General features: G+C 40.3%; 1 protein-coding gene across 1 annotated transcript in view; it reads left to right on the top strand.

Annotated features, from left to right (window-relative positions):
* The first annotated feature begins 3,559 nt into the window (after positions 1-3,559).
* The window catches only part of LOC122661883 (probable E3 ubiquitin ligase SUD1), a 58,400-nt gene continuing 47,721 nt past the window's right edge, over positions 3,560-14,238 (top strand). Inside the window, exons 1-5 of the mRNA XM_043857395.1 lie at positions 3,560-3,991; positions 6,468-7,160; positions 8,391-9,170; positions 9,327-9,538; positions 9,664-10,038. Coding sequence (XP_043713330.1) covers positions 3,677-3,991; positions 6,468-7,160; positions 8,391-9,170; positions 9,327-9,538; positions 9,664-10,038 — 2,375 coding nt within the window. The 5' untranslated portion in view covers positions 3,560-3,676. The remainder of the gene's footprint in view (positions 3,992-6,467; positions 7,161-8,390; positions 9,171-9,326; positions 9,539-9,663; positions 10,039-14,238) is intronic.

Raw genomic sequence — 14,238 nt, 5'->3', positions numbered from 1 at the left:
TCTTTGGGCCGAGTGGTGCCTTATCTAGATCTTCGGTTGAGTGGTGCCTTATCACCCTCAAAAGTCTATCCCCAGTGGAGTCCCTCATATTCGATCTTGTGGGCCGAATGGTGCCTTATCTAGATCTTTGGTCGAGCGGTGCCTTATCACCCTCAAAAATTGATTGAGCAATGCTCACAAGATAAAGATTTGATTCTTCCGAGTTTTTCTTTTAAGGATTATCGAAAGATTTCATCGTGATTAACCGTCAGTTTTTAGCAACTCTGTCGCCTTTGAGCAAAACGTCAGCAGTACATGCTCTTGGTGACAAAATTAGTCGGTCTTTTGTCTTTACCCTTCAACTGTTGGCACAGGCCTGGCCAAAGAGGGGCAAACTGTAGACGCTGGTTTTTGTCACCCCCTAATTGGCGATGATGACAACGGGACATGGACGATGGATGACACACTCTCCCTCTTTCTAGACCCAAGATACCTGACCCATAAGACCAAGAACCATGCTAAGCACAAAATGGCCCATTTTAGGCCAAAAAACAAGGAAAAAATGGCACTGCGCCCCCACGGGGCCGTGGACTCCTTCCCATGGCACCGTGGGGATGTGTACCGAATCTCCACGGTGCCATGAGGGGGTGTGACATCAGCTTGCTGACGTCACCCACGGCGCCGTGGAAAAGTCCCCCACGGCACCGTGGACATCTCCACGGCGCCGTGGATGACTTATCTGGCCAGGAGAGAGAGGGGGTCCCTCCCTATAAATAGGAGGGTCCTCTCCCACATTTCCCTAGGAATTTTGGGTGGAGAGACCCTCCCCAAGTAATTCCTACCCTCTTTCTCTCCCTTTTCACCCTCATTTCTCCTCCTTCTCTCATAAGAGTGTGAGTGAGTGAAGTTTTCTTGGTTGCGGATAGATCCTTTGATTATCCCTCTGAGTATAGAGCGCTTTTGCTACTAGGCATTGTTATCCCGTCAGTGTGTGGCTAACAATCAAAACCCTTTTATTACAGACATTATTCTGTCTGTTTACTCCTCTCCAAATCACTTGAAAGAGTCGTTACTCTGCCTAGAAAAGAATCGGTGTCAGTCCATTCGTCTATCTCCCCTGAGCCAGGGGAATACAACCATACAGGTATAATAACTGCATTCTTGTTGATACGATGTAGTCCTTTCATATTCCATCGTTTTAGTCTGTATTTTTCATATATGTAATGTAGTTTATTATGTTTTTTTAGTTCGATTCATAGCATCTGAATGTAGTTCATAATATCCCCCATCCCCGTAATAAAAGAGAGAGAACATTCGTCCCTATGTAGCATCTACTATAGAGAGACTGGCTTCGGCCGAGCGAGGTGGGTGCCTAACACCTTCCCACACTCATAACCTGACCCCTTACCCAAACCTCTGGTCAGATCATATGGAGTCAAGTAGCCTGATCCCGTTCACAACGGATAGGGCTACACTTAATGGGTCCTAGGCCCTAACCCTAGGTGGCTACTTCACATTATATTAGCATATTTTAATGCATGATCCCAATCCCCTATTTATCAATATTATACATTAACAATATTATCCATACCCATATACATATATACATATATATATATATCAAAACCCATGTCACCACATATATAAGGGCTGGGGAACCCTCGTCCCGAGGACCACGGTACTTACAGTTGGCTAGCCGTGCACTTTAAGGGGAGCTCCCTCATTAGTAGTGTGGGGAGGTTTAGTTTCAATGCCAGTGTTTATCGGCTGTGGTAGGAGAGGAATGCTCGTGTCTTTCGTGGTGAAAGGGGTTTTGCGCTATCAATTCTTCATTGTGTTATTGGTGATACACGAGGTAGGTTCTCAGATCTGAAGTTGTCTATCCTGGACAATGATAGGAATAGGGGCTTCGTTGCAAGGTGGGGTATCCAGATCTCCTTATTCATAGCAGTATCTCCACTCATGCTTGGCCTCCGCCGTTGGTGGGATGGGTCGCTATTAATTGAGATGGGTCAGTCTGTGAGGAGAGGGGGGTTATGGGGCCATCAGACGGGGTTATAATGGTCGTGCTATCTTTGCCTTGGCTGGTTGTGTGCATAGCAACGACGTTATTAGAATGGAACTCCAGGCAATCAAGAGTGGACTTGCGAAAGCACGATCTCTGAACTTGGCTCAAGTGCAAGTGAGATCAGACTCGTTGCTGGCTATCCAGATGGTAACTGGGGTCTTCTCGACCCCTTGGAGGATGCTTGACATTGTGGAGGATATTCACAGGCTTGGGGACTCTTTTCGGAGTTGTGTTTTTGCGCATCACGTCAGAGAGATTAACGCCTGTGCAGATTTCTTGGCAAGTTTTGTGCACCACCCCTAGGAGGTTCACTTGTGTACAGATAGCTTCCCAGTTGCACTTTCCAATCTCCTAAGGAATGATGCTGCAGGGAAGAAATACCCTGGATTGTAATTTTTTCTTATCATTCCTTTATTAATATAAAGCTCCCTATTATCCAAAAAAAAAAAAAATAATTTATGGTACAAAATAATGGTGAAGGCTGGATCTCTGCATCTTGATTGGTGCATCTTGATTGGTTTAGAGTTCGGTGCTCTTGTCCCACTTGCAAAACACCTTAGAATAAAACTCTAAATCACAGATCTCAATTACTCAATATTTACTAATGATGTTAACTATATAACATACAACAGAGAAATAACATTTAATAGTGAGAAAATCAAATGTGAGAAAATCTCGTATATATTGTAACTAAAATGGTGAAAATTTACAAGGTTTCAAAACCAGCAAATAGGTCGGGCTTTAATTGGGCGGACTAAGTTGGGCTTTAACCGAACAGGCTAAATTGGGTTCGTAAATGGTCAGTCCGGTCGAACGGCAACGGGTTAAAACCCCATACTGAGAACGACCAATTACTAAACTTGTTGGGCTTGCTGGGCCGGGCCTGGAATTAACACCCGTATCCATATAAATTGAATCCAAACTGAACTTAAACTATATTAAACTTCAAAAGACTAAAACATGATTTCTAAGATTTCAATTTTCATTTCGTCTCTTCCACCTCGCTCTTTGACCATTGGTTCTTCTCATTTATATTTTTGGTAGTAATGTTTGTTTCCTTTTTTTAGTAATAATATTTGTTTCCTCTTTCGTATCTTGCTTCTTCAAAGACAGTAAAAGACATTATCAAGCCTCATATGAACCAGAGAAATGAATCAAATAAAATCATAGAAGTTAAATCGAATTACCTCGATCATATCCGAACAAATGAAATAGTATACAGAAAATCGACTAAAAATTAAATAAAGTCAAATCGATTATATTAATTTTGACTTAAAATTATGAAAATTTATTGATTTTGGTCTGTACGTATTGAAACTGAAACCGAATCAAAACAAAACCAAACCAAACCAAACCGAAAAACCCGAAACCCAACCGATTAACACCCTTTTGTTTTGTTTTGTTTTTTTTTTTTTTTAATTTAAAAAAAAGAAGAAATTAACACCCTTTTAGACTTCTAGAGTTTTATCGCCGGGTCAGATATACCAACGCGTGTAGGTGGACAAAAGAACACCCCATTCCTTCCACCTCTCCTTCTCCCCCTCTCACCCACCCCCACCTCCACCTTTAGCAGGGGAAAAAGGGAAAAAGAAGCCCTAATTTGTCGATCGTCGTTCTTTGCTGTGATCAATGGAGATTGCAGCAGTACCCGCAATCCCCAACGATGGCGGCAGGGACGATAACGGCAGCATCTCGTTCGAGAGCTCCGAAGGTTCATCTTCTTCACCTTTTAGTCCGACCGACAACAACGATAATAACAACAAAAAAATAGCTAGCAAGTATGATGAAGATGAGGATGAAGAGGACGTCTGTAGAATTTGCCGCAATCCTGGCGATACCGACAACCCTCTTCGGTATCCGTGCGCTTGTAGCGGGAGTATCAAATTTGTCCACCAGGATTGTCTTCTTCAGTGGCTCAACCACAGCAACGCTCGCCAGTGCGAGGTTCACTTTCTCTCTCTAATTATATTTCCTTTCCTTTGCTGTTCGATGAAGCGTATTGTTTCCGCGACCTTGTCGTGTTCGATGTAGTTTTCATTTTTTTTTTAATTATTAGGAATTTGTAGTCAATTGGTTAATAACATATTGTTTAGAGATTGGGACACCGCAGGAAGATTGATGGTTGGACATTTGATAAGGGTTTTAGGAATGTTGCATTGTTCTTTTTTCGGTTGGTTGTTCTCCACTCAATTTGAACGCCCACAAAATGTGGTAATGATCTAGCTGTAAATGACATTATGGGCTCTGTCTCTCTCTATTTCCCTCTCCTTGTAATATAATTAATGCCCAAAGGCCTCTTTGCGGTGGATATATAAATCAAAGGGTTGGTTGCCATGGCCTTTTCATAAAACTACCCATTGAAAAGTTCAGTCCTCCACCTGGAGTGTCAATCAAAGGCTTTGCAATTCAAGTTATGCATAGTTGAAGGGATGTGAATCAATTGTAAATTTCATTTGAGTTGTCCATTTATTGACTTCATTTTCGGGATCAGTCCTTTGGGATAATGTAATCCTAGATTGGTAGGAAACCAACTGAGAGCCAATCAACCAGGATCTGTTATGAACAGGTGATTCAGCTAGGTTAAAAATAGGGTTAGGGCTTGGTGAGTTAGGGTTTGATGTATGTGTTATGTCAAATTGAGGTAGGGGAGTCTATCGGTGAAGGTCCTGAGATGTTTTGATGGATTGAAGTATTGAATGGGCAGCAAGGTTAGGGTTAGGGTTAGGGTTAGGGTTTTGGGTTTTTGAAAAGAGGAAAAGATGGATTTTTAGGGTTTATGATGGTCAGGTGAGGGAGCAACTTGGATCGAGTTTTCCTTATGGTGAGAGGAGAGTTTGATCAAAAAGAGAGGGATTTTGCTGGCTGGTTTGGTTTGGGCAGAATTTAGGTATTGGGAAAATTGAAAACAAAAGGGGGAATCTTAGGGTTTGGGCTGTGAGAGGATTTAAAGAAGAATTGTAGGGGATGGGGATGGGGATTGGGATGATTCAAACTCACTGTTGTTGCAGAATTTCCTTCGCAACAACTTGTTTCAATGGAGAAACTTGAATAAAAATTGAATCGTTAACTAGAATTTGAAGGAGAGCTTCAAAAGAACCACCTGGGCTTCACATTGCTAGGTGTCAGTTGGATCAAACAACAATCCCACTAACGAACCACCCAGCCTTCCCAACGCAAGGTGTCAATCGGATCGAACACCGATCCCACCAGGCTTGATCAAACACAAGACAAAAATGTTCAATGGAGAATAAGAGTGGCAATAGCTTTTCATTAATATCAAAATTCGTGTTCAATACTTGCCCCCCTTACAACTTTATATAAAAGACTAAAAAATAGACTCCTACACTAAAAAGGAAAGCCCTAACCCAATCATTAGCCTATTAGGTAACTTAAAATGACTAGGAAACTGAAATAGACTGAAAACAAAGTCCTAATCCAGCCCCACTAAACACTTGAAAGAAAAATATTGAAATTACTTAAATTGAATCATTGGTTGAACCAGTTCAATTTATTCATATAGTCTCCAAAATAAAACTAAGTATGGAACTAAAACAACTAATCCCGTATGCAACTCTATTACCTATACTTTAGGTCCATAAAAGTGACTGTTACATAGAAAACCCATGGGATCAAAGGCCCAACATATATATAACCTAACCCTAGACTTATTCGCATTAAAATAAGCCTCTTTTTGGTGATGTATCTGCGTCAAGGGACCATTAAGCCCGGATGCGAGTATGAAGTATGAACAATATATGGAACAAGTTATGGTTCTCTACTTGTAAAGAGAAAACTAGCTGAAATTCCTTATATATATTTATTTATTTATGTATTTTGGGTTGGGTGTCGAAGTCCTCCTGAATAGAGTTCGTAAATGTTGCACTTGGACCTTCTTTAACTCTCTGGATTTGAACTAGAAGTTGGGTGAGGTTTTTAGTTAAACTGCTCATGGTTTGTGGATATTGTTCACTGTTGCTTAAAATGGTGGAGCACTGGGTGGTGTTACCTCCCACAGAATCAATATAGGATCCTCAGAAATTGATATTTGACTCTTGAAACATATAAAAACCGATATCTATTAACGATTGCCTCTTGAAACATATAAAAACTGACATCTAATGCTAAACAGTTATATGTGTCGCACCTTCCAACTATATTTAGGATTTCAATTTTGTTTCCTTCATAGCTCATGAATGTGCCATCTTACTCTAGGTTGCATTTTTTTGTGTGCCTTTATTTATGCTACTGACCATGAACCGTTTTTTCTTCTTAGTGGAATATGTTTATTTCTACTTCCTCATTTCCACTTTGTTGAGCATTTTGTACTGTTTCCTTTTCTGGTTTTAAGGCTTTCAATGATATACATATTTCAATGTGTGAAGCATACAGGGATTTAATTAATGCATTTGATGCACTGCAGGTCTGTAAGCATGCATTTTCATTTTCTCCAGTCTATGCTGAGAATGCACCAGCGAGGCTTCCTTTCCAAGAATTTGTGTTTGGTATGGGAATGAAAGCTTGCCATGTTCTGCAATTTTTCTTGCGCCTTGCTTTCGTGCTCTCCGTGTGGCTCCTCATAATACCTTTTATTACATTTTGGATATGGCGTTTGGCATTTGTGAGGAATCTGGGTGAAGCTCAAAGACTCTTCTTGAGTCATTTATCCACCACAGTGATCCTCACTGATTGTCTACATGGGTTTCTTCTCTCTGCGAGCATTGTTTTTATATTTCTTGGAGCCACATCTTTGAGGGATTACTTTAGACATCTACGAGAGCTTGGAGGGCAGGATGCTGAGAGAGAAGATGAAGGTGAAAGAAACGGTGCTCGTGGTGCAAGAAGGCCTCCTGGTCCAGCTAATAGGGTTCACGCTGGTGATGGGAATGGTGAAGAAGCTGGTGGTGCACAAGGATTTGGTGGAGCCGGCCAATTAATTCGAAGAAATGCAGAAAATGTTGCTGCTCGATTGGAAATGCAGGCAGCACGTCTTGAGGCACATGTTGAACAAATGTTTGATGGTTTGGATGATGCTGATGGTGCAGAAGACGTACCTTTTGATGAGCTTGTTGGCATGCAAGGGCCTGTTTTTCATTTGGTAGAAAATGCATTTACAGTGAGTATTGTTCCTTCTCTGCGCTTACTTTGCACATTTCTCTCTCAAATTTTATTGCTTGTGTTTCTCAATTTATCTTGGTTTGCTGGAATTTTCTGGTGCAATTTTATTACGGGCATTTGTCTGACTCTATCTGTTCTAATCCCGATTTGCTGGCAAGCAGAGTCGTTTACACTCCCTTACTGTTGCAATTCTTGACGTCCTGTTGTCCTGTATCTGTTCTTGTGATGACAGTGATGGTTATATTTTTATAAACCTTTACTTCTCTGGTGTTCAAATGTTAAATTCAAAGGAATGCCACACGCTCATGCTATTCTGATGAATTGGGTTCGGCTACTTGTAAAAGCTTAAGATGCTATTTTCCATGGGGATCCAATAAGTTCCATTTTATACTCAGTATGTTCCTTAGCTTGGAATTGTTGTACTTGATTCGCTAAATGCAGGACGGTTTCCCCTTTTTAGAACTTTTTGTTTATAACACTGCAAAATGAATGCTGACAGAAAATAGCCATAGAGTGAGATAAGATTAGATCATTTGATCGTATGATATGATGTTCTTCTCATCCAAAAAGTAGTTTTAGTGCTCTTTAATGGTTTTTTGAAAAGCGAGTAAGTTGTTGAAGTGCTATGGCAAAAGAGGGATGAATGCAGACAGAAAATAGCCAAATCATGATGGTATGATATGATGTTCTTCATATTGGGGAGTAGTAGTTTTAATGCTCTTTAAGGTTTTTTGAAATGCAAGTAAGTTGTCGAAGTGCAGTAGCACTGGCAAAATCAATGAACTTTTGTGCTTTTTCTGGGTTTGGGGTAGTATTTCTGTTAGTTTCTTACATCAATTGCTAAGAGAGAAAAAACCATTAACTTGCTGGCTCAGTTGGCACCTGCTCCAATTGTTTAGGGGGGCTTTGGGGAGAACGGAAAAAATATGATTTACCATTTGCTTTTTAAAAAAAAAAAAAAATTCTGTTGCCTTATAGATTTTCTTAAAGCTTGACCATGTGTTATTTTGTCCTTCTTCAATGCTTTTAATGCAGTTGCTACTTCAGGCATTGCTATTGGCTGTTAAGTTATATTAGCAACTAATAGTTTGGGTGGGCATAGTTGGTCATTATCTTACAGACATACCTTTCTGACAAAATAATGTGGGTGTGCTAGAAAGTGGGTTGCCCCATACGCTGTGCATGTTGATGTATATGAGATATTCTAAATGGTCATGTTTTTCTGCAGGTTCTGGCAAGCAATATGATATTCCTTGGTGTTGTAGTCTTTGTGCCATTTTCATTAGGTCGGATTGTCCTCCACTACCTATCGTGGTTCTTCTTGTCAGCTGCAAATCCAGTTTTGTCGACAGTCATGCCCCTTACAGAGTCAGCTCTCTCCTTGGCAAATATTACATTGAAGAATGCATTAACTGCTGCTACTAATTTGTCTGCTGAAAGTCATAAAGATGGTCTGGTTGGTCATGCTGTGGAAGTGGTGGCAGAGTCTTTAAAAGCAAACATGACGGGAATAGATGAAATCTCAAATAGTATTAGCAGACCACTTTCATCAGACATATTCAAAGGGACGGCAGCTGGAACCTCCCACCTTTCTGATGTTACTACACTTGCCATTGGATACATGTTTATATTTGCTCTAGTACTCTTCTACCTTGGGGTGGTTGCTTTAATTCGTTATACTAGAGGGGAACCTTTGACTATGGGGAGGTTCTATGGTATTGCATCTATGGCTGAAGCAATTCCTTCCCTTGTCAGGCAATTCTTGGCGGCAATGAAACATTTAATGACTATGGTTAAGGTTGCTTTCCTTCTGGTGATTGAACTTGGGGTTTTCCCCTTGATGTGTGGTTGGTGGTTGGATGTATGTACAATAAGGATGCTTGGGAAAACGATTGTTCAAAGGGTTGAGTTCTTTTCAATTTCTCCCTTAGCAAGCTCATTGGTGCATTGGATTGTGGGAATAGTGTACATGCTGCAAATTAGCATTTTTGTCAGCCTTCTTCGTGGGGTAAGGTCCTCTGCCCATTTTAGCTAGCTCAGATATTTTATTATGCTATCATTGACTCCTGTTTGTTATGATGGACCTCCTTTTCATGTGCTTCTGATAGATTTTGCGCAATGGAGTTCTTTATTTCTTATGATGCCTTTCATGTGCTTCTGATAGGTTTTGCGCAATGGTGTTCTTTATTTCCTTCGGGACCCAGCTGATCCAAATTACAATCCATTTCGTGATCTCATTGACGACCCTGTGCACAAGCATGCTCGTCGGGTTCTGTTGTCTGTTGCCGTTTACGGAAGCTTGATTGTGATGTTAGTATTTTTACCAGTCAAACTTGCTATGCGGTTGGCACCTTCTATCTTCCCACTGGATATTTCGTAAGTTGTTGTGAATGTTTCAGATGCACTGTCCATTTACTTCTAAAGTTATTATCTTGATTTGAAAAATCCTTTTCATGCTACCCAGTCTCTGCTAACATTTAGAAGGGTTTTGTGTGTTGCAGTGTGTCGGATCCATTCACTGAAATTCCTGCAGACATGTTGCTGTTCCAGATCTGCATACCATTTGCTATTGAGCATTTTAAGCTGCGGGCAACTATTAAAGCTCTCCTCCGTCAATGGTTCACAGCAGTTGGATGGGCACTTGGATTAACTGATTTCTTGCTGCCCAGACCTGAGGATAATGATGGGCAGGAAAATGGAAATTTGGAGCCTGGTAGGCAGGATAGATTGCGTGATATACAAAGAGGTGGAGTTCTGCAGCAAGATCGAGCACTAGTGGCACTTGTTGCTGCTGACGATCTGAACAGAGGCATTCATGCGCCTGGGAACTCGTATGTTCCTGAAGATTATGATGGTGATGAACAAGCTGATTCTGAGTAAGTACCGTATGATAGTAACTCGTATGATAATTGAAGGCCTTGAAGTTTGATAATGTTGCTGCAAAAGAAGCTAAAATTTTCTTTTTTGGGTCATATTTCATCATAATTCTGGTTGCAATGTTTATTTATTTAATGGGAAAAGCCTAGGCATACCGCCCATGTACCACAACCTAACGTCCGCTGTGTCTATCTCTCTCTTCCTCCCTTTGAAATGACTCCCTGCCCCGCCTGTATGGCACACCGCCCACGTACCACAACCTAGCGCCTGCTGTGTCTATCTCTCTCTTACCCCCTTTGAAATGACCTCCTGCCCCTTCTATATGATGCGCCCATCCTGCACCCCCATTGGTGCCGCCCGCTAGTGTTGATGTATATGTTGACGCTGTCCTTCCCTAACAGTTCGAGCTTTTAGGTGAAACCAAGGTTCTAAAACTCGGTCTTGACCATGGTCTCGACCAGGTCGAGTTTTCCGAAATCTCGAGATCTTGGCGAGACTGTGTATTTTTAATGTTTCGGAATTATGTTTCGGTGGGCACATGGCCATAGTTGCCTCCGAAATTTTAAGTTAAGCTTGTTTAGGCTTAATAAACATATTTAAAGGTTCAAATTGAAAAGAAAAAAAAAACACCTAATTTGGTGTTTGGGATTTGCACCCTTGGTTGGCAGTAAAGGGCCAAAGGCCGAACCCTTAATGTAATATTGCCTATTTTACACATTGTTTGAATGATATGAGACATAATTGGCAAGTAAAACAAGTAAATTATGCACATAATATTGAATAATTATTTAAGAAATGGTTGAAGACTTAAAATTTCTACTACAAACCACAAGATACAATGAAGTGTTCACAATGCATATTACATAGACACCGAAACTAAGTACAATGAATAATGCATAACTCGGAGACACCTTACTACTCTAGTCTTCGACGTCTTAACTCCCAAGTCCCAACAATACAATACTATGACTCTATGTGTACTGAGGAGGTCGAGATTCTCTAAATATTCTAGATTTCACCGAGATTTCTTTGAGATTCTCGAAATATTCGAAATCTCGGTCGAGTTTTTACTTCTTTTTTTTTTTGTCGTTTCGTATAGATCTTGCCGAGATTTCTGCGTGATTTTGAACTATGGGTGAAACGGTAGTGAACATGGTATCAGAGCAGGGAGGTCGACTGTTCGACTCCTGGGAAGTGCATTGGAAGAATTTTCCTGACATTTCTTCTCCCTCAATGTGCGAAGGAAATGCCGGGTGAGCTTTACGTGCAAGGACCAGGGGATCTTGGCTTGCATGTGCAGGGGAGTGTTGATGTATTCATTGATGTTGCCCTTCCCTAACAATTCAAGCTTTTAGGTGAAATGGTAGTGAACAGCTAGCTTGCCGCATGTAGACGGTGTGCCTATCCCTCTCCCTTATTTTATTTACCCACCAATTCTGCCTGTGTGGAGTTTCCTACATCCTGAAAAACTTGTTTTGGAACATAGGATTTGTGGATGAATGAAACTGTGCATTTTTTTTTTATTATTTTGCTTTGACATGTTCATCCCATTAAAGGGCTATAATAAGATTTCCTTCAGCTTATTTACATAATAGAAGTGGCTTGGACAAGCAAGTAGCTGAACTGAATGTCTGGAATAATCCTTCATCAAATGTTTAGAAATGTGAGTTAAGTCTTGATGTTCATTATTCCTTGAGAGAGCACTTTGGAGTTTGTACGCGATGAACTGATGACAGATAAGTTTCAAATGGATGTGTCTGACATTGGGAAACAGATAGAAAAATGTTTGTAATTTTAGTTCTTTAGTTGGGTGGAGTTATTGTGTCAAAGAGCTTAGGTTCATTTCACCATTGTGGTTATAGGAGCCTTGGGTAGATAAAGAAGATCAATATACAATTTTCAGCATCAAGAGTCAATGCTTTTGTGCTGGAAGAATATTTATGGTTTCTTTCAAAGAACTTAGTGGGAATTTTGACCCTTTTCAAGATCATTCATTGAAGTCTTCTGTATTAATTACTGTTGGATGGGTACCTTGGAATGAAATGGTATTTTTGCCTATGCCTCTTGCAAATCTGATAGTAAATGGTTTATATGAGATTGACAGCCAATATAAAACCTTTTGAGAACAATTTTAGACTTGGATCTTTGAAGAGAAGAGACAAGTGATGTGGGATCTGAAACATGCCATTGCCTGGGAAAAGGAGTCAATTTTCAAACTCCTACCAAGTTGGGCATGGTTCACTCCTTTGGGTGTGAGTGATTTTTATTAATTCATGCCAAACTATGGTAGATGGTGAAAAATTCCTTCGAATTATATTTATATTTCTGGAGATACCTAGAATCTACTCTGTAGCTAAACGTTAGGCAATCAAGAAATAATACATTTTGAGGACAGCTGGGTAAGATTTTGATGTGGATGGATAGTGAGAAATGATAAAATAAAAAAGCAATGTATAATGAAACTCATGAGTAGCACTGGATGAGAAAGTCATCTTAGATGGTTTGGACATCTGCAAAGAATTCCACTGATAAGTTTTTGGACAAGGAATAATATGGGGCACATTAGAGATTTAGAGGTGGAAAAAGAATGAGGTAGAGGTTGAAGATAACCTAGATTTGGGTTGAAGCATCTGAGCAAAAAATCCGAATATTATTGAGTTAGCAATACTCTTAAATATGATGGTGGCACATTATTCATGTAGCCAGCCGAAGTATTTTGGGTTAGGGTGCAGAGAGTTGAGTTGTATTTAACATCTACATTTTTTTTGGGATAAGTGCTCTATGTTAGTTTCACAGAGAGTTTTAGGCCTCAAAACCCCTAGAAGTTTAATGCTGCTGACGAAATTGTTCCTCCAACCGAACCACAAAAGTCGGCCATGCCATGCTATGCCTGAAGAAACGTACAAGGTCCAACGCAACAACATGATAGGTGTCATCATCAACATACTCTAGGTAACCCAGCCTAGGATATAAGATCATTGGATCGGGAAGATTATGCAAGGATATCTAGGTAAACTGTGCCTCCGATTGTATCACAAAGACAACATGTAGATGCGTTGTAGTAGTCCCTGACAACTTGTTCCACCAAAAAATGTTGGTGATTTGGGAAAAATACCAAATTTGGGTTTTTTTGGGCTTCCCCTTCTTACTGTTGACTTTTCCCTATTATTGTCAACACCTCCCTGGACGCCAGAAATGGGTAAATTTTACCCATTTTGATCGAAATAGTGCTTTATCAGCATTGTTTTTGTAACATTTCGACCAAAATGATACCGAAACCAAAGCTATACTGAAATTTTGGCCAAAATGTCGACATTTCGATTGACACTGTGCATGCCTAATGTTTCGACCTATGTTTTGTTTCGACCCATATGCCAAAACTGAATTAAGTTGCAAGATTTTGGCTGTTTCGACCAAAATCTTGAACCATGCCTCTACCCCAACTTCTTTTCTGATCCCCCAGGAAAGCAAACTTCTACTCTCTTTCTTCCCTGTTAATTTCAAATCCCTGTGCCCTCCCCTCCCCTCCCCTCCCCTCCCCTCCCCTAACACATTTAAGTTCCCTAATCCACTCTTTTTTTCTCTAACTAGTCCTTAGGAAACTTCTTCTCTCTCTATATCACTCAGCAAACCCATGCATGGTCAAAACTAGTGGATAGAAACGCAGTCACATAGTCACTAAACCTTCACCCTAAATGTAAATCTATGAGATAGAGATCCTTTTAAGAAATTTAAGTTCATTTTAGTGAGAAGAATCAAAGAAAAGTTTTTATGGCGGTCTTTTGTCTTGTTTAGAATCAGCTCCATGGATTGGAAGACCACAACCGACAAGTATTCAAAATTCTCATGCTGCAGGGCCTACTGGCTACATTGCATGAGAGCTTGTAAGAACCGGCAAGGTTACTATCATAGTTGTCAAGGTGGCAAGGCGACCCAAGGTGGTGGAGGGGTGCCTAAGTGCTTAGTCGACAAGGTGCCTGCTTAGGCAACGACAACCGCCTAGGCGACCAAGGTGCCCAAGTGTTATTTTTTATTTCCCCTCTTTTCTAACATTATTTAGTATGTTATAATATATTAATTATATCATAAAAAATCAATATTAAGCCACATCAAGTCATCAAAAATCAACATAGAACTAGAAGACAATAGAACTGAAGAAGCAAGCTATTGGAAGTTTGAAACAATCAAAACATACAGTT

The sequence above is a fragment of the Telopea speciosissima genome, chromosome 5 (assembly GCF_018873765.1).
Source record: "Telopea speciosissima isolate NSW1024214 ecotype Mountain lineage chromosome 5, Tspe_v1, whole genome shotgun sequence".
Classification (NCBI taxonomy): domain Eukaryota; kingdom Viridiplantae; phylum Streptophyta; class Magnoliopsida; order Proteales; family Proteaceae; genus Telopea; species Telopea speciosissima.
This window is presented reverse-complemented; position numbering and strand designations above follow the sequence as displayed.